The 20,268-nt window shown below is 44.5% G+C and overlaps 1 protein-coding gene across 1 annotated transcript; it reads right to left on the reverse strand.

Moving 5' to 3' along the window:
- Positions 1 to 3,633: 3,633 nt before the first annotated feature.
- AAMP (angio associated migratory cell protein) lies at positions 3,634 to 19,502 on the reverse strand. The gene is made up of 11 exons (XM_087712689.1): positions 19,322 to 19,502; positions 17,694 to 17,819; positions 16,379 to 16,498; positions 14,008 to 14,147; positions 12,194 to 12,338; positions 11,894 to 11,977; positions 11,183 to 11,298; positions 10,200 to 10,288; positions 8,791 to 8,881; positions 6,339 to 6,493; positions 3,634 to 4,401 (listed from the first exon to the last, which is right to left on the reverse strand). The coding sequence occupies exons 1-11, from the start codon at positions 19,449 to 19,451 to the stop codon at positions 4,326 to 4,328; spliced, it is 1,272 nt and encodes a 423-aa protein (XP_087568815.1). The 5' UTR covers positions 19,452 to 19,502; the 3' UTR covers positions 3,634 to 4,325.
- Between the last annotated feature and the right edge of the window lie 766 nt (positions 19,503 to 20,268).

The raw sequence follows: 20,268 nt of genomic DNA on the forward strand, positions 1-20,268 counted from the left end.
ATTGGGCTCCATCTGACAAAAACAGACATCCAGGAACTACCAAGAATGCTCTCCACTTTTCAGACAGCTGCTAATTGTTAGGTAATGTGAACTCAAAACTAGGCAACTATTGTGTTTTCCTTTAGTAAAGGTAAAGGTTCCCCTCACACATATGTGCTAGTCATTCCCAACTCTAGGGGGCAGTGCTCATCTCCATTTCAAAGCCGAAAAGCCAGCACTGTCCGAAGATGTTTCCGTGGTCATGTGGCTAGCATGACTAAATGCCTAAGTCACACAGAATGCTGTTACCTTCTCACCAAAGGTGGTCCCTATTTTTCTACTTGCATTTTTTACCTGCTTTCGAACTGCTAGGTTGGCAGAAGCTGGCACAAGTAATGGGAGCACACTCCATTACATGGCACTGGGGATTTGAACTGCCGACCTTTCTGATCGACAAGCTCAGCGTCTTAGCCACCGCGCCACTGCATCCCATCATGTTTTTCTTTATATTTATATAAATAAAACTCCCTTCTAAACCCTACCTTCCAAAAGGCTAATACTGCAAGGGCTCCCTGGTGAGACTGGAATAAAGTAATCTGAGCAATGTCCTGTACTGGACCACTTCTGCAAACCCAACAGGTAGTGTATTTGGGTTGCCTAAAGTCATTTGAAAAGCAAAGACATTGAACAACAGCAATCTTTACCAGACTACCTCTAATTAATTTACATTTATTTTTTGGAAGGGTCTGTACAGGAAAGGAAAAACCCACCACCATACCATATCCCCCAAGGTGACTTTCATCATTATGCTTTGCTTTTGGCAAGTCATTGTCCATTGAAGACTCCAGTATGATGGTCTTCCAGTCCGTGGTTCAGCCCAGCTTAGTTCTGCAATGGTATAAATCGTAGCACTGGAGCGAGCTGTGAACCGTCAAAAGCGAAAGGTCCATAACGTCCCTGCGGCTCAAGCCCAGTGTCCGCAGGCCTCCACCAGATGGCTCAAAACATAGTCCTCTATGTGAAATGATAACTGGCAGTTGGGTCAGTAGAACTGTAGCAGCTGTCCAGTTCAGGATATCTCTGTCCTGATCTTCCCGGCCATATTTCGCAATTTTAAGGTCCCAGGATTCTCGCAGCCTATATTCTGAGATAATGGCCACGTCCAGGACCCATAGTTCCTTTGTATGCTCCACCACCAAGTCTGGCTTAATAAAAGATGGCCCAGATGGTATAATGGGCTCCACCCAACAACGATCTCCATTCCCTTGTAATAGGTACGCAAGGTGACAGAGAACTTGATTGTGATGGGCGCACCACGCATTGTGGGCGATCTCACAAACCTGTAGAATATGATTCAGAGTTTCTGGGGATCAGCAGGCACCTCAACAACTCTTGTCTACCACCTGGTGACTGGAACCACGCACACTCCTAGATTTGGTGTTGAGTATGCCGCCCCTCAATTGGATGCCCCGTATAAACAATCGGAGAACACCCGAGAGGGGTGCAACAGCCACTCGTGGCTAGCTCTATCAACATCTGTGATACATAAGTCTCTGCCATCGATGGATTGTGTGAGGATATCTTTCTACTCTAATTGGACCTCCACCTTGGTGGGAACGACGCAGAGGCCATCATGCACGGTCAATTTATCTGAGTCATCAGTGACTGGAACGCCTCCTGTTGTAAAACGGCAGTAGGCACCAGGGTAGCTCCTGATGCCACTTTCTCGAATCGTGCCTTCTGAAGGAGTAGTATCGAGGTAGAGAAGCAGGGCACTTCCAACCCCCCATTTTTAATTAGGGAGTGGAAGAATCCCAATGGAATATCACTTGGCAGACGGAGCCAGACCCGCACCGCAGATCTCATCAGTCTGTCCAGCCTCGTAAGTGTATTACGGTGTGCGTGATCAAGGACCAACTCGCGTGTGAACTTTGGCACCAAATAAGATCTCAATAGCCTAAGCCGTTGATAAGGCTTAAGCGGTGCCTGGGTCAATTCATTCAGTATGCCCTCCAAGAGATCAGTGTGCTTTGGGACAACCCGGCCTTTCCAGTTAAACTGGATGCCCAGATACTACACTGAGTTGTCTGGCCCTAACGGGCTAATAGAAGCACCTGTGTAAGTATAGGAAGTTGGTAATAGGGCCATATACTTACGTTTCCCACTTTTGGCGATCGTAAGGTCAAAGGACAATCCAGTTGCATGGAGGGCATTTGCCACACAATCAAGTTTTTCCTGTAACTTTGCTGGTCGTTCTGCCAGGAGTACTAGGTCATCTGCGGACCCAGATTGTTGGGGGCAATATGCTGACTCTCTGTAAACCGCTTAGAGAGGCCTGAAAGGCCTATGAAGCGGTATATAAGTCTACTGCTATTGCTATTGCTATTGCATAAGCCAGAAAGTCAATCTTCTGGCCACCAAGGTTAAACCCAATTGTGGGCAGGGAAGCCGTAAGATGTCATCAATGACCAGAATAAATAAGAGGCGAAAGGGGATCTCCTTGCCGTAAACCCCTCCCGCACTGAATAACTGTATCTGTGTGTTGAATGGTGGAAAACTGATAAAGGCTACCCAAATAAGAAAGCAGCGGAGGAGGAGGGTCTGCCCCAGTGGCAACCCTAAAAAGGGAATGATGTGAAACCCTATCAAATGCCTTGGCAACGTCGAGAAACAACATCGCACAAGGCACTTGACTGGTATGGACCCTCCGTAAGATGGTATGGAGAAGGGTTGTTGCCTCGAGACAGCCATCCCGCTGAAGGAAAGCATGTTGGAATGGGGAGAGCTGCAGCGTGTCACAGAGACGCTTTGCAAAGGTTTTATGCAAAGCCCACAATAGTATGGATGCTATCTCAATAGCCTAAGCCGTTGATAAGGCTTAAGCGGTGCCTGGGTCAATTCATTCAGTATGCCCTCCAAGAGATCAGTGTAGTCCCCGGAGCTGTTGGGTTCTCAGTTTTAGGAAGGAAAACCACTCGAGATGGCACAAGATGTTTAGGAGGACCCCCGGCTGCTAGCAGCAAGTTGAAATAAGCTGCTAAAGATGGCTGGTGCAATGCCAGAAGGTCCATGGCAGAAATGCAGTCCAGGCCTACTGCACTCAATGACATAGATTGCAGGGATAGATAAAGGACAGCTTGGTAGCAAACCCTGATCACCCACAGGTAAGATGTTTCACTCTTAGCTTTTGGTTTTCTAGCTGAGTAGGCTCTTAAATATCAATTATATCTTGTAGTGATTTCTTACACACCAACATCTCCCACCCAAAGCACATTGTAGAATTGCTTTTATATTCTTAGCCTTTTTACCTTCTGTTTCGGTCTGGAATTAAATTTATCTGAACACCAAGGAAAACACAGTACTTGGCTAATTTGAGTTTACATTACCTAGCAACGAGCAGCTCTCTGAGAAGTGGGGAGTATTTGTGTGACATCCCCTTCCATTGTTCAGGTATCCATTGTACCCAGCCTTCCTGAAAGATTTTCACACAAAATGAATGGCTACATGGTTCCACTCCTTACTATCATATTTCAATGCAACGCTATTATGTTTTTCCCTCTTGCCCGTTCCAGGACAATAGGCTGGTCTTTGGTTACCAAACAGACTAGATATCTAGCAATAATAGTCTAGCAAGCCACAAATTCAAACAAGCCCTCCAAATGACAGCCTTTTTTTTATTTTGTCGTAACATCTAGTGACGTAAAAACGAGCTGTCTTGTTATTGTCACTGAGAGGTCCACGCATTGAAGTCCAGGACGATGTGCTCAGTCTCCACCAGAGTTCCAAAGCCTGTGCATCATCTCAGGAACATCGTTTGATTGGCTTTGAACAAATCCACATGATTTGTTTGAAGGGGAAGCACAAGCTCAAAATGACCAAGGGAAGGATGAGCCTTACTGTCACTTCACAGGCTACGTAACAGTCCATTTGTCCCCATCTTAACGGGAGGAACATAGGTGATATCTCTGACCTCCATGAACATATCTTCAAAAATTATGTGCAAGGAGGCCTCTTTGAACCTGGGAGAAGTATGGAGGTTCTTCTGAGATACCTCACTTCAATGCCTACCGCTGCCCAGATCTTGATCCAGGCCCCACCCACTTGTGTTTTCTCATCGCTTTGTGTATGAAGCACCAGGGATGTAAATAATTGTAGAAAACTCCAGCAATCAATTGGGGATAAGGTGACAAAGCTTTCTTTTCAAAATAAGGATGATCATAAAATGCTTAGTTGCATCCCTGCAGGAAGTTATTAGGCTAACTCCATCCACCCTGCTCACAGTCCCATGGGTATATCTGCCATCAGTCCCATGGCACGCTTTCTTGCAGTGCCCAGTCACCTAAATGCTAGCGGTCAGGTTGCTGCACACAAAACACTTTGGCCTGGTGATCACCAGAAGTAGTAACCACAAGCGAAGCATCTCTGCAAAAGAGAGAGAGAGAGAGAGAGAGAGAGAGAGAGAGAGAGAGAGAGAGAGAGAGAGAGAGAGAGAGAGAGAGAGAGAGAGAGAGAGAGAGAGAGAGAGAGAGAGAGAGAGAGAGAGAGAGAGAGAGAGAGAGAGAGAGAGAGAGAGAGAGAGAGAAATTATTAAAATACGTATAAGGGTAAAGGTTCCCCTCATATGCTCTAGTTGTTCCTGACTCTAGGGGGAAGTGTTCATCTCCATTTCAAAGCCGAAGAGCCAGCGCTGTCTGAAGAAGTCTCCCTCATCGTGTGGTCAGCATGACTAAATGCTGAAGGTGCACTGAAAGCTGTTACCTTCCCACCAAAGGTGGTCCCTATTTTTCTACTTGCAGTGCTTTCAAACTGCTAGGTTGGCAGAAGCTGGGACAAGTAACAGGAGCTCACTCCGTTACGCGGTGCTAGGGATTCGAACCGCTAAACTGCCGACCTTTCTGATCAACAAGCTCAGTGTCTTAGCCACTGAGCCACTGCGTCCTATAAATACACATACACTCACATATATACTGTATGTCTTAATATGTATGTTTAAACCAAACAAAGAACAAAAGGAAAAAGAAAAAAATATGATGATACTGGAAATAAAACATTAAGATATACTAAGAGGGAGGCAAGAGAAATAGGCTCCTATTATTTCTGCTGAGACTCCAGCTAGTTTAGGGAATTCCTCAATTAACAACTATCAGCAACTCTTTATCAAATTATACAAAGTATTTTCATCCCACTGGATAATATAAACAATGCTGGTTTTTAATAATCAGCTTATTTTTCTCCACTTTCATCCAATTTCCCTTTCCTTGCACATCCTGTCTTTTTAATTGTAAATCTAAAGGCAAGCAGTATTTTAATGACAATATTTCTAAGCCAGGGGACTCTTTGGCTAAAAGATGCGGCAAAAGGCTTTGAATGAGTATGCCTTAAAAATCAATACTTAGATGCAGGAATGCAGCATCAGCCTCAGAAAAAAAACAGGAAAAAATTTTCAACTAAGATTTATCAAAACCATTAATAGAGAAAAGTCCTTTAAAATATTGACCAATAATCACAGTCATTTATGCTTATCCATCCAATGGAATTCAGCAGGACTTACTCCCAAGTAGATATGTAATTAATCTTCACAACACCAGTGTGGGTAAAAAAAAAAAAGAATCACATAGTAGAAATCACAAGCTGAAAGTCAAAAAGTCATAGAGCTCGGGAGGCCCTGTGCTAAGCCAATGATTCTGACAAATCGTCCATTTTATTTTCTTGTTCTTGCCGTTACTGAGAGGTGTTGGGCTGGCATTAGAGAGACTTGGAGTCTAGTGCATCTTCAGTCACAGATATTTATTGGGTGACTTTGGGCCAATCATTCTCTCTCAGCTGAGCATGTAATAAGGTTGTTATTGTGGCGAGAAAATGGGAGGATGGAACAATGTACTATATATACTGCCATGGCCACTTAGGAAAATATGGGATACAATTCTAACATGAAAATAAACGATGAGAGCCACCAAGGGAATTGGAAAGAAGAAAACTATTTTACTATGAAAAGTGTCACACACACACACAAACACGTTACCTCATTCTCATTGCATCATCTCGGTTTACAGCCTTACAGCATTAATAGCTGGTCAGCTATTAAATCGTCATTACCTTAACAAAAAGAATCACTCCAGAAACAGCATGTCTTCTTCCCATTCAATCCAATTCCTAAATATCTCAACCTGCTACACATTTCAGTCTGAGCCCTGCTGAAACCATAGCCTGTTGTGAGATTCCAGTGCCCATCTACTGGAGTAATATTACTTAACCTAAACCTTGAGGTAACAGCTTTCTACATCCCTTTTTCCATTTTATCCCCCACAGCACCTTCCACCAGCATCCTCCAATCTAAAAATTGCTCTTGAAGTACTTACTTGTTCAAAGCGAAGTCTAAAATTTCAGCCGAGTGGCCCCTGTATTCGCTAATGAGCTTTCCCGAGCGTGCATCCCAAAGCCTCACAGCCCCGTCCAGACTGCAAGTGTAGACCACAGGTGAACTTTCTTCCCAAAGGAGCTGCACAATACCCGACTGTAAACGGAGGTGGAAAAGGCATTAGAGGAGCATTCCCATCCTCTTGGTATGAATCCAGGAAAATTCATCATACTTTCTTTTGATTGCCCACTCCTCAAGAGGCCATCACATCAAATTTCCAGCTAGTCTCCAACCTTCCCTTTCTAGGGAAGGTGGTGGAGAGAATGGTTGGGCTTCAGCTCCAGAAGGCCCTGGAGAAAGCAGATGACTACCTTTCCTTCAACTGAGTGTCAGGACAGTATGGAGACAGCACTAGCCCTGCCTGGTGATGACCTGTAATCAGGGGTGGGCTGCTACAGGTTCGCCTGGGTTCGGGAGAGCTCCTTAGCTAACGTTATGGCTGGAAACCCAAATCCTACCTCTGGCTGGCCCCTCCCCTCCCAGGAATCTCCACGCGGCCCGTTTTGGATGCGAGGTAAGTGCAGGGCCCCTGCGGAGGCTCAGGGTGGGGGAAAAATGGACCTCATGGAAGTTCCGGAACGCCAGAAACGCCTCCGGAGCTTGGGGGGAGTAGTGTTTGCCCTCCCAGAAGCTTGAGGAAAGCCTCCAGAGCCTGGGGAAGGTGAAATCCCCTTCCCCCCACCCGACTGTGGTGCAGGAGGCCAACTTGACCACGCCCACCCTGGCCACGCCCACCCAGCAACCAGGGAGAGAATCTGTTGCTGAAATTTTTGAAGGCCACCCCTGCCTGTAATGGAGGAGGGACAGTGGCAGTGTGTGTTCATCCTAGTACTCCTTGATCTCTCTGTGGCTTCCAGCCCACAATATCTTACAGGACTTGCTTTGGGTGGATGTGGTCATCTGACTGGAGTCAGTCTGAAGACAACTTTATACCTCATGTGTAACCAACCAGCCGATGCTATTGAAATCCTGACCCAGTACTAGAAGCCATGTGGGCCTGGATTAAGTTCAATTCCGATAGGATTGAGTGTCTTTGTTTGTCTGATCCCAGAACATTCCCGTCTCTAGTCTTTCAAAGGGTTGCAATTCCCAATGAGAAACTAGTGCACCTCAAGGAGCAGGTGACAGCTGTGCCCAAGAGGCCTTTTGCCCAGGCATATGGGATACACTATTTGCGCCCATCCTGACCAGGAGGCCTCTCAGGCAATCAGCCTTGCTCCGGATTGGACTACTGTAATGCACACTCCTACCCAGGACTGCTCTTGAAGATCAATTAGAAGCTACAGCTGGTCCAGGAGCAGAGGTGTGGACAGTGATTGATAATGCTCATGTATCCTGCACTAGTTATAAATTGCCTTCTGGGGGGGTTCAAGTTGTTGATTACTACCTATTAAGGTCTTCATGACACAGGGCCTGACTCCTTTGGGCTAGGATGGTGGTTGATTTCTATTTATTTTCCAAATAGCTGTGTTTCTTTCCCTTGATATACATTGCTTTCTTTGAAATTTAATTGCACAATGAAATTGCACAAGCAATTATTATGGAAATAAGTAGACATGAATGAAGGAATAAATGAATGAAGTAGCCATGGTGAGAGTATGTGTATGCATATATGTGTATAATTGCCTAATAAGCAAAATGTCTGGCCTATAAACCCAGGGCATGCCAAAATCAAGGCTGGCATGGGAAAGCGATGCTAATTAAAAAACAACAACAGGACATGAATCAAATAGAAACAGACATATGACACTCTGACCATTAAAGTTAACAGCTTGCAAATATCTCTACTGAACTGGCTGGGAGAAGCAAACAAGAGTGAAACCCGTATCTTTTGCCTGTGTACACTATGCCTAGGATGAATGCCAACCTCTGAGTTGCTTCGGCCATTTGGTCTTCAGGTGGCCCAGAATAGAGGGATGCACCTTGCTATTCCTTCCCTGCCAGCCTGCTCCTTTGTCTTCACAGAGTTCATTCTACTCAATGGCACCAGGCAAGGGCTTAACTACAAGTCTGGCCATTCCAAAATGTTTGCCACATTTACTCTTCTGAAAGGCAAAAAGCACCAAATCATGATACAAATGGGGAAATGACAGAGGCAGAAGTAGAGGCAGACAGGCCAATCGGTAAAGCTGACATGCCTTGAACTGTAGCAACTTACACAAAGCTTTCTTCCTAAACCACAGCATTTTTTCAGACGCCTATTATTTTTTCTCTCTATCAAAAAAGGAAGGAAGGCTTATCTAGTTCCTTCCTCCTGATCATGACTCTCAAGTAGCACCCAGAAAATTGTGAGAAGCAGCCTCTAAATGCTAGTGTGCTTCTATGCCAGAATGCCTCTGAGTAATATGTTCCTTTCTAGTGTGCCCCCTGGTGATCACGATATGCTCCATTACCTCATGCTGGCACTTATGTCTCAGAGTCTGCGTGGCAAGGTCATAAATAGCCAAGGTCCCATCCAAATAGCCAATTGCTGCCAGTGGCATCCTGCAACAGGAAAGCAGTAGAGAAGGATTTTTACTGGAACTTGTACAGTATTGTAGGAAAGATATAAGTAGTCCCTGACTTACGTCCGACTGCAACTGAGACCAGAATTTCCATTGCTAAGCAAGAGGATTGTTAAATGACCTTCCTTTTGCCATGATTAACTGCATGTTGGTTTGTTTGTGACAAACGTGATTGTTTTTGCCATGATTAACTGTATCATTGCAGTTGTTAAGTGAATCTCATGTTTGTTAAGTGAATTCGACTTTCCCCATTGATTTTGCTTCTCAGAAGCCAGCTGGAAAAGTTGCAAATGGTGATCACAGGTGACTGCAGGATGCTGCAACCATCGTAAATATATGCTGGTTGCCAACGGCCCAAATTTTGATTGTGTGACTGTGGGGATGCTAATGATGGTCATAATTGTGAGGACCGGTCATAGGTCACTGTTTTCAGTGCTGTTGTAACTTTGAATGGTTGTTGAACAAATGGTTGTAAGTCGAGGACTACCTATAATATACAGTAATTAAATAAATCATCAGAGCATTAGTCCCTCTTGCTTTGCTAAAGAGATCCTTGGCTCATCCACATAAGGTGGGCACTAAGAATTTATATGGCTTGCACACTTTGTGGGGAGGGAAATCATTCATGATCATCAGAAAAGCATATTATCTAGGTTGGTTCACATCATTATCAGCCTCCCCCCCCCCCCCTTTGTGGAAGCTTAGATATGTATCATATGATGTTGGCTTTGAGGAACATCAGCAGATGTCTACCAGGGCAGAACTGGTTACAGGCCATACAGATCATTTCCCCAAGATCCTCCTTCAATTGCTGTCTGATTGATGATGGTTAGAGATGACTTGGCCAGCTGGCTTGCGGATAGCTGGTTCAAAACAACGCACTAGCCCTAAGAGCGGAAATGGTTTTAAAGCATGTAGTTATTGCCAAATGCAAACCAATATACAGCGAGGATTTCATGGCAATTGTTCCTTCCCTTCTCTGAATGTGATCAACTCGCAGGAGTTTCTAAAAGCCAAAGAGGAATTGAGTAATTTTTTTCTGGAATCAGAAAGAAATAAGATGCCAGAAAATACGTATCTCCTTCATCTTTGCGGTCCGTGTCCAGATCCGCTATCATGAAGATCTGGGAAGGAGACTTAGAACCTCAGCCAAGTCAGAGAAACAATGTGCCTTTCTGGGCCAAACTGACTATTTGTTTACTCTTACTCACTGTGTCTATCTCAAAAAAATAAATAAAAATAAAAAAATAAATAGCCATCTGTAACCAGACTCATATCCTTTCCCCTTGAGTACTTACACATTGCAGAAACCCAGGGATTCCACTGAGTTGGATTCTGCCTCCTCCTCAGCTGCAGGCTTGCTCTCTGCCTTGAACACAGACACCACCTGCATGAAAGAGGCAGCCAACAATAGCTTTTCTGTGCATTCATGAAGCAGAACATTATGACAGATACTTTGCCGCAAGTACAGGCTGGAGATATGCTGCATGTAATAAAATCAACAATGCTATAATCTTGGCCAAGAACGCAAAACATAAGTCTGGAAAAGTACACACCGATTGTTACTGGGCATCAACAAATTTCTGGATGGATTTTCTAGCTTACAAAATGGTCATTATAATCAGGACTCCATTCATAATCAGAGTTTATGGCAAAAAAAATATTTCATGTTTATCTACAATTCCACATCTTAAATTTGGATCTGGAGATATAGGAAATGAAAGCTAACTTCTGCTCAGACATTACTCGAAGTGACAAAATGTGGGGCAATCATGGGTGAGCCTGATTACACGGCAAACTTTTCTCCAGGTTTGAAATGGGATAATCTTCTCAGATGCCAAAGTAATTTTCCAGTAGTGAGAAAGTGTGTGCTTTCAAGTTATACTAGTTTTAGGAGTGGTTTGCCACTGGCTGAGAGAGAGAGGGCAACTGGCACAAAGGCGCCATGTTGGTTTTGTGCTAAGAGCAAGACTAGAACGCCAGGTCTCCCAGTTTCTAGCCTGGCACTACTATACCAAACTGGCCCAAGAACTGCGGAGCCCAGGTTCAAATCCCTACTCGCCAGAGAAGTTTATTGGGTAACTCTGAACCAGCTTTTTCCTTCTCTTCAAATGAGTTCATAGGGCAATTGGATAAATAACGGGGAAGAAAGTTCAAACTCTGAAGTAAACTTGGGTCAAAAATATAAATGTCAGCACTACTAAACAACCTTATCCAAATGAACCAAACAGATACTTTGCACAGCTGGACAAGTAACAGGAAGGGGGAGGGAAGCACTTACTTTTCCAGTTGCAGAATTTATCAGCTTGGCATGGCAGTCAACAGAACCTGTCAGGATTAGACTGCCATCCTTCTGGCTGGCCACACATGTTAAAGGGCCCTGGTGCCCCTCATTACCTGGAAAGACAAAAAAGACACATCCAATGAAAGACCCTGTTAAAGGTTCCTTTTCCTTTTTCATGTGCTATCTTGGCTAACATCTTGATTCCCAAACTCCCGATTTCTGTGAACAGAAACACCACAATGCCATGTTAATGATGCAAAGTTACAAGAAATGCTGATTTATTTAATTAAGCCGCCCGGAGTCCTACGGGATTGGGCGGCCTATAAATTTATTAAATACAAATACAATTTTTCTACAATTAAACAACTGATCCTATCAGAGCCAGGTTTTGTTGCTCTTCTGGTACCTCCAACTTGCTGAACTATACAGAAATGGAAACCTGAGCTGGTTGCAAAATGAAATGTATGACTAGTCACCTGCCCTATCAGTATCTTTGGATCCTGTATTTCCTTGAGAACCTGTATCTTGTTTCCAAAGAGAACATGGTGGGTTTTTTTTGAGGCTGACCCTACTTTGCAGGAAATCTAAAGCAACAGAAATGGGCAAAACACCCAGGTTTTTATGCAGAGGTGAGATGACCAGGATACAGGTATTATGTTCCAGTGAGCCAGAGGTTCAATAGGCTTCCTTCCACATAATATTTAGTACCTTTCAGAACATGTAGTGAGTTGCCCTGCTTCAGGTCCCAAATGCGCACTGTTCCGTCTTCATAACCGACAACGGCCCTTCTTCCTGCATGAAGCATTTTTGTGTTAGTTATTTTCTAGGGTACTCAGGCAAATTTAGTTTTAAAGAGGCCCAAGGACCTTCCCATCCCATACCAAAATTCCAAGCAACACAATGCCGTTTCTCGTTGTGAAAGGAAATAGAGGATGTGTTTGGAAGTGCCAAGCAATGGGGCAGTTCCATTCCTGAAGCAATTCTAACAGCAAAAACAATACTCCTCACCATCAGGAAGGACACGGCCACATGTAGCCGGACAATTTGGCCCTTGAAAGGTTTTGCATTCTCCACTAGGGATCTTCCACATCCAGCAGTTGCCATCAGCTGTGCCAGCCAGAAGGACAGGGGACAGGGGATGCCATTCGGTCCACTGGAAGAAGAAAGCAAGCAACAGATTGGGAAATGAAAGGATATGGCTGTTTGTATAGTCAGTCAACCCATTCTTCACTTGTTTCACTTATGATCTGATTTATTTTAACTTTGAATACTTTACACTGGCTAGAGTCAAACTTCATGCTAAACCATAAAACATTTAATGCTTGGATTCATGTGTGCTAAGTCAAAGCAACGCATATATACACTATGGCTTAATGCCAAGTGTGAACTCTTGTCAATGTGAGAAATCATCAGCTAAAACCTAAACCTATCTCTAAAAAGTTTAATATCTGGGATTCAGATAGCATCTTAAAGAGCTACAGGCTTCCTAAAGATCACCCAGGAAGATCATAATCATACAAGGTTATTCTAATGCATTTAGACTAAATAACATCCGAAAGATACAGTTTATTATGAAGAACAATTTAGTAGAAAGAGGCTTGAAATAAGTCCGGTTTCTAAGTTGTATGGAGAGCTTCACTGGATGGTGGCGGTGGTCGATGCAGGGGTAACATGCTCATCCCTCCTTCCTTGCCTCACTTGTAGTGACAATTTTGTCCTGGAATGACTAATCTCATCCAATTCTGAAAAGGCCACTTTTTACATTGCCTGAAAATCATGCAAGGAAAGTGATCTTCTTCAACAAGGAGAAAACCGCATATAACAGCAACTTCTTGAGTCCAAGAATATGATTTTGAACACATCAGTACATTATGGTCTATCAAGTTCTCCAGCATTTTCCTTGGTGCAAGGGGAGCTAATCAGGGCAGGTGGACCATCTTTCCCTTCCTACTCCATCTGGGAGCTATAGAGAGCAGAGCAGAGATGATCTCATCTCATAAGTGTAAGAGGGGACAAATTTTTTATAGCAATAGCAATAGCAGTTAGACTTATATACCGCTTCATAGGGCTTTCAGCCCTCTCTAAGCGGTTTACAGAGTCAGCGTATCGCACCCAACAACAATCCAGGTCCTCATTTTACCCACCTCGGAAGGATGGAAGGCTGAGTCAACCCTGAGCCGGTGAGATTTGAACAGCCGAACTGCAGAACTGCAGTCAGCTGAAGTAGCCTGCAGTGCTGCATTTAACCACTGCGCCACCTCGGCTCTCTTGGGACATTTAATTGTTTTCAGCTTTGGAGAGGTTTTAAGAGTGGAATTGGTATTTTAAGAATTGCAGAAGCTTAGGCATCTATTCTGTCCCTTAAGTACCTCTCCACGGGGAAGGAATGCTTCAGGGATTCTAAAGGATGTTTTGGATGTCTTTAGGTGATTCACAATAGCTTTGATCCTTAAAGCCCCCCATGAGTGAAAAAGAGGATAAAATATACACACTCTAGCAAATGAGGGGTCCTTGGTGCACTCTAACCTTGGTTGTTTTCTTGCAGATATTTCATGCAACATCTACAAGAAACAACCAAACTCAGAGAGCATCAAAGACCTGTCAATTCAACCTGGAGCTACAAATGTTCTCCTTTATTGGTAGTATAACTCTAACAAAACTATGTGGGTTACAAAAAAGGTACTAGCAGTTCCTCACGTGGGTCGCGAATTACCCACTCCTAACTATGGTAACGCCTCCATAGTTTATCAAGTTTGCTTCACATTGGGAAAGTCAGTTGTCTTTTTCAGGCAAAGCTTTTGCCATGGCACTCACAGGCTCACCTCCAGGTCACCCACTTCAAATGACCAAATCTCTTCTTTGGCATCGACTCTCCAGACTTTAATGAGTCCACCCATGTCACCCGTGGCCACGAAAGTGGAGTCATAACTAAAACCAACACAAGTGACAGAATCTTTGTGACCTAGAGATAGTGGGAAGAAAATGATCATGTGTTGGAGCAGCCGGGTCTTAGAGATACCAAACGGTGGAAGACAGATTTGTACAGCAAACAGCTGCAAAAGTGAGATGAATCAAGACTTAATTTAAGCTTTAGCATTACTATTTTTTGTGCCATAAGTCCAGAATGTCCAGCTGGTGTCTCCTTATTCCATCAATATGCCATAATTTCTACGTTGGCTACAAGCGTAAACCTATTGCAGTATCTTGGATGACTTTAAAGAGGGATTAGATAAATTCAATGTGGACAGGTCTATCACATGCCATCCAGGGGTGGGCTGCTGCCAGTTTTACTATGGTTTGCAACCTATGTGCAACGCTGTTCAGCACGCACGTGCGCTGTTCAATGTAAATTGTTCTTTGTGCATGTGCAGAACAATTTACAGTGAACTGCGCATGCGCAGTCATTAAAAACCAAAATGGCGACAGCCCAGTGGCAGTGAGGGAACCAGTTCAGGGGTATGGCAGGCCTGGGTCGTTGGCGGCCCAACCTGTGCGATCTTATTGGTCGTTGGGAGGTAAATGGCAGGAGGCGGTCTCTCAGGTAGCCAGGTCCTAAACCACGTAGGGCTTTAAAAGTAACGACTAGCACCTTGAAGCGCTTCTGGAGACCAATGGGGAGCCAGTGCAGCTCGCGGAGGATAGGTGTAACATGGGTGTATCTAGATACACCCAATATCGCTCGCGCGGCTGCATTCTGGACCAACTGTAGTCTTTGAACACTCTTCAGAGGCAGCCCCATGTAGAGCGCGTTACAGTAATCCAGTCTTGAGGTGATGAGGGCATGAGTGACCATTTGAAGTGCCTCCCGGTCCAGGTAGGGCTGCAACTGGTGCACCAGGCGAACCTGGGAAAAAGCCCCCCTGGTCACAGCTGACAGATGGTGTTCTAAGGTCAGCTGCGGGTCCAGGAGGACACCCAAATTGCGGGCCCTCTGAGGGGTGTATAATTTCACCCCCCAGGCTAAGAGGTGGAATGTCTGGACTATCCTTGGGAGGCAGCATCAATAGCCACTCGGTCTTGTCTGGATTGAGTGCAAGCTTGTTCGTTCCCATCCAGACCCTGACAGACTCCAGGCACTGGCACATTACTTCCACTGCTTCGCTGAGTTGGCACGGGGCGGACAGATACAACTGAGTATCGTCCACATATTGATGATATTTGATCCTGTGCCGGCATATGATCTCACCCAGCGGCTTCATGTAGACATTAAATAGGAGGGGGGACAAGACCGAACCCTGTGGCACCCCATATTTGAGGGGCCTAGGGGTTGATCTCTGTCCCCCAACCAACACCGACTGCAACCTGTCCGAGAGGTAGGAGGAGAACCACCGTAAGACGGTGCCTTCCACTCCCACCCCCCATAACCGTCGCAGAAGGATACCATGGTCGATGGTATCGAAGGCCGCTGAGAGGTCAAGAAGCACAAGGATAGAGGAATGTCCTCTATCTCTGGGCCCCCAGAGATCATCGATCAGCACGACCAAAGCAGTTTCGGTGCTGTAACCAGGCCTGAAACCCGACTGAAAGGGATCCAGATAATCTGGATAATTTACAAGTGAGTTTGCCCTATTTTACATTTCCTCCCACAGTTGTTAAGTGAACAACTGCAGTTGCATTTGCTCAGTTAGTAATGTGGTGGTTAAGTGAATCTCTGTTTGTCATAAGGTCACAAAAGCTGATTACATGACCCCAGGGAACTGCAAGCATCATAAATATGAATCACTTGCCAAGCATCTGAATTTTAATCATGTGACCATGGGGATGCTGCAACGGTTGTAAGTATGAAAAACAGTTATGTTACTTTTTTCAGTGCTGTTGTAACTTTGAACGGTCATTAAATGAACGTAAGTCCAGGACTACCTGTACAAAGCTGGGAAAACAGTAACCCCACACATCTAGGGAATGCAAAAGTTGGGGAAAATGTGGGAATTCACCATTTCCACATGGTCTACTGTGGTAAATGACACAAATGTGAAAAGCAAAAATGAGGGTGGGGACTAATGAATCCATCTTAGAACTATGGGAGATGGCTTCTGTTTTGATGTCTTGCCATTTACTCAATAGATCAAGAGAGGTATCAAGAAAGATGTTTACTGTACCAGTCATTTTTGCAAGTGTGATAATATGAGACCTACTGGAAGCAATGTTGCCAGTCAATACTCTGCAGATATAACTAATTTTGGCACGCCTCACCTGCACACTCAAAAAGGAGCTCGCCATCACTGACACGCCATACAAAGGCCTTGTCATCTTCACCACCTGTCACAGCAAGCGTGTTGGTTTTCGGGTCAAGACTGACACAGAAAACTGAAGCTGTGGAGAATCAACAGAACAATGGCAATAGAAGAAATCTCCTTATAAACAGATGTAGTCAATGAATTCAGAACAATCAAATCAATGAAAGCCAGAGACTGGGAAAGGACTCTTGTCCTCTCTCAGGGATTACTATTTTAAATTTATCTGTTTAAAGCTAGAACTGGATTTGTCTTTGTCACCAAATAGAAACCTAGCAAAATATTATAGAAGCCAGCTCTCCCACCCCCTCTTTTTTTGTTTCAAAGATCCAAAAGCACTTTATGGAAAGCAACAAAGAAATCTGACATAGTTCTTCAAGTGCTAATCTTTTCTATAAGAAATTTCACATGTTTTGTTGCTAAGGAATAGCTAGTCATTTAAGACATTTATTTTCAGCTTAGAATTCAGCGCAATTCATTTTACCACTTACTTCAATGGCCAAGATGGAGCTCCAGAGCAAGCTAACTAGCTAGTGGCCTGATTCACACATTAATGCAAGCCATCGTATGATTTGGTTTTAGTTTAGCTCTTATGGTTTACAACCTAAAGATCCTTATTGCCAACAGTCCAGTGGAAAGCAGAGAGAAAACCACCATAGATCCCTTTTCTCAGGCATATTGCTGTTAACTGCCAACTATTATGTGACAAAAATCCTAGAAGACTGTTTTTCCTTGAGTTTTGCAAAGTATTTATTGTACTTTTATTTAAAGTGTTTATATTTCTTGTAAGCTGGTCTGAGAGGTTTCTCTTAAACTGTGGATGGAAGTAACTATAATAAATAACAATTGGTCCATTAATAAGTACTGACACAAGTCAGCGATAGACAAGTGATTCACGCCAACCAGGATAATTGTGTTGGAGACTATTGCTCAGTGACCATTATACTGCACATATACATAACAAATATTGGTGTATATGATGTACACACCATGATCACTAAATAAATGACTGAAGAGACAGCACAGAATGTGTCTGTGTGTATGCATTTGGCTGTCACAAATATTGCCAATGGAAAATATGTTGATATACACATTCATACAGAAGCATCCATTTTTCTGATTCATGGAGAGAGATTTTCACCCCAAACTTCTTGCTCAATTCCTGCCTTGGCAGTTAATAACCAGAATCCTCCTCAGTTTCTTGATGACAAGACAATTAATTTGAAACATTTAATTTGGGAAAAAGCCTTTCCTTTATCCCTTTAATAGCTCACCTGTATGCTTAGAGAATGTGACCTCACTGTCATCATGGGCCTCCATGCCTTCTTCCACCCCCTCATCTTCCTCCCAAGCAGAGTCTTCTTCTAAATCCACATCTTCTATTTCATCAGCCAGATCATCTGCAGGGAGAGAGAAAAAGGTAATTTAAAATTACCCATCAGCCAACTCTTCTTTCTTAGAGTCATATGTGAAACAGATGTAGTAAAAAATCTCTCTGTTCTCTCCCTAATCTGTTTCATCTCTCCATGAACCCTTCTAAAGAGGGAAAATAAAGCAGGCTGATTAACAGATAATAGATTAACAGACTGAAAGGGACCTTATAGGACATCTAGTCCAACACCAACACCACCCCAAGAAACCCTACACCATTTCTGACAGATGCTGTCCAATCTCTTCTTCAAAATCTCAAGTGATGAAGTCCCACAACTTCCGAAGGCAAGCTCTGTTCCATTGGCTCTTTCTTCATGGTATTGGACCTGGGTACTTGAGAGAACGCCTGCTGCCAATTACCTCCCAAAGACCCATTAGATCACACAGAGTAGGCCTCCTCCGGGTTCTGTCTACCAGCCAATGTCATCTGGCCACTACCCAGGGGAGGGCCTTCCCTGTGGCGGCTCCGGCCCTTTGGAACGAACTCCCCGCAGAGATTCGGACCCTCACCTCTCTCCAGGCCTTCCGAAAAGCCGTTAAAACCTGGCTGTGTCGGCAGGCCTGGGGTCGATGAGTTCCCTTCCCCTCTCGAATCGTGTGGCTGTTGGTTGTTTTTAAATGCCCTGTACTTTTGTAGTTTTTGTGTTTTCCCTTCCTCTCCTTGAGTTTGTGCGCCGCCCTGAGTCCCGCCGGGAATAGGGCGGCATATAAATAAAATGAAACTCGAAACTCGAACTCGAAACTGCTTCACTATTTTTCATTAAAAAAGCACAAGTCAAAAAGCTGCATCACAAACAGGAAAAAAAGCAGTTTGGAAACTGCTCTACTTCCAAAATACACTACCTCCAAGAAGATCTTGCTTGTTTCTCCGTTACAAAGAATGTTAGACTGTAAGTTTCTTGAAAACTAATAGCAATAGCACTTAAGACTTATATATATACCACTTTCATTGTCCTTTACATCCCTAAGCGGTTTACGGAATCAGAATATTGCCCTCAAACAATCTGGGTCCTCATTTTACCGACCTTGGAAGGCTGAGTCAACCTATCTGGACACTTCTGAAACACTACTTGTTTTGCTGCATGCCTTGTAAAAGGAAGTATTTCTATAAGAATACAATTTAAACCAGGGGGTCCAAACTTGGGAACTTTTAAGACTTGTGGACTTCAACTCCCAGAATTCCCCAGCCAGCCATGCTGGCTGGGGAATTCTGGGAATTGAAGTCCACAAGTCTTAAAGTTCCCAAGTTTGGACACCCCTTAAACAGTGACAACTGTATATCATCATTATCTTTCCCTCTAAGAAAATAAAAAACAAAACTTTTATCCTCTTAGTTTTCCTGACTTCCGGGACAGTTTTTCTCCCTCAATCCCCAAATTTCTTACGAGGAAAGCCCATGTCCCAAGTCTCGTGCCTTGTGTCAAACCCTTGGTTCCCAGGGTCCCTCCCCAGTCGCTCTCTTTTCCCTTACTCGGTCCGGGCGGCTCGAGATCCACCACTTCCACGAGCTCCTCTGCATCCCCTTCCCCATCGCCGCCGGCCATGAGCAACAGCGCTTCGGGCGCCGGCTCTACCTCTTCCTTTTCTCCGGGATCCGCCATGCTGACTCCCGCCGTCAGAGGACACGCGTCTCCTGCTGGGGACTCTCTTCCTTGCTCCCCGCCCACTGTGGCGGGGGTGGAGCCAGAGCCCCGGGTGCCAATCTCACGAAGGAACGGAAACAAATAAAACAACCCACTAGCCAATCGGAGCGGCCAACACGCTCTCCCTCATTGGCTACTTTCACATTCTGAAAAACGAAGGTTCGGTGTATTTCTCAGTTGACGTGCCTGGGAAGACCCCCCCCCCGCCCTTTCACCGGCCTTCGTTTACCAAGGAGGCGAAGGGCGTCATGGGAGTTGTAGTTTCAGGTTCCTCCTCCCCGTTAGTTTGCTACCCAGCAGGCAGTAGGGGAGAGAGGTGCCCGTCAAGATGGCATCGTTTTGCTTTCGGAAGCTCGGTAGGAAAGGCGCGACCTTTGGGTGTCCCTATAGCGGAAAGAAGGGAGGTTGGCTTGGGCGAGTTAAGGGAAAGGTTTCATTGTTTCTTGAGAGTGATCTGGAACAGACTCTGCAAATTTGACCCGAACTGCATTTATTAATATATAGGCTATAGAGGAACTGATAGATTCCTGAGAAGCCTGGCTGTTATTTTTCCGTCCTTTCCTCCCTCTTTATTTCTCAGGGAGAATCAGGGGAGAATCAATCGACGGCTCTTCCTCTTAATTTTTCCTGTTTCTCAGGCTCAAAGCATCTTTTTGCACGTGTTGTAAAATCTCCCAAAAGTTTCTCCAAGGTAATCTCCGGGGGTATCTGCTGGTGAAAGAGAGACCTTTCCCCCTTGCTTGCTAATTTTTATTGCTTTTCAGGAGGACGGTCA

Source organism: Thamnophis sirtalis, unplaced genomic scaffold, assembly GCF_051295495.1.
Source record: "Thamnophis sirtalis isolate CommonGarterSnake01/CBP01778 unplaced genomic scaffold, rThaSir2_p1.2 scaffold_1, whole genome shotgun sequence".
NCBI lineage: Eukaryota > Metazoa > Chordata > Lepidosauria > Squamata > Natricidae > Thamnophis > Thamnophis sirtalis.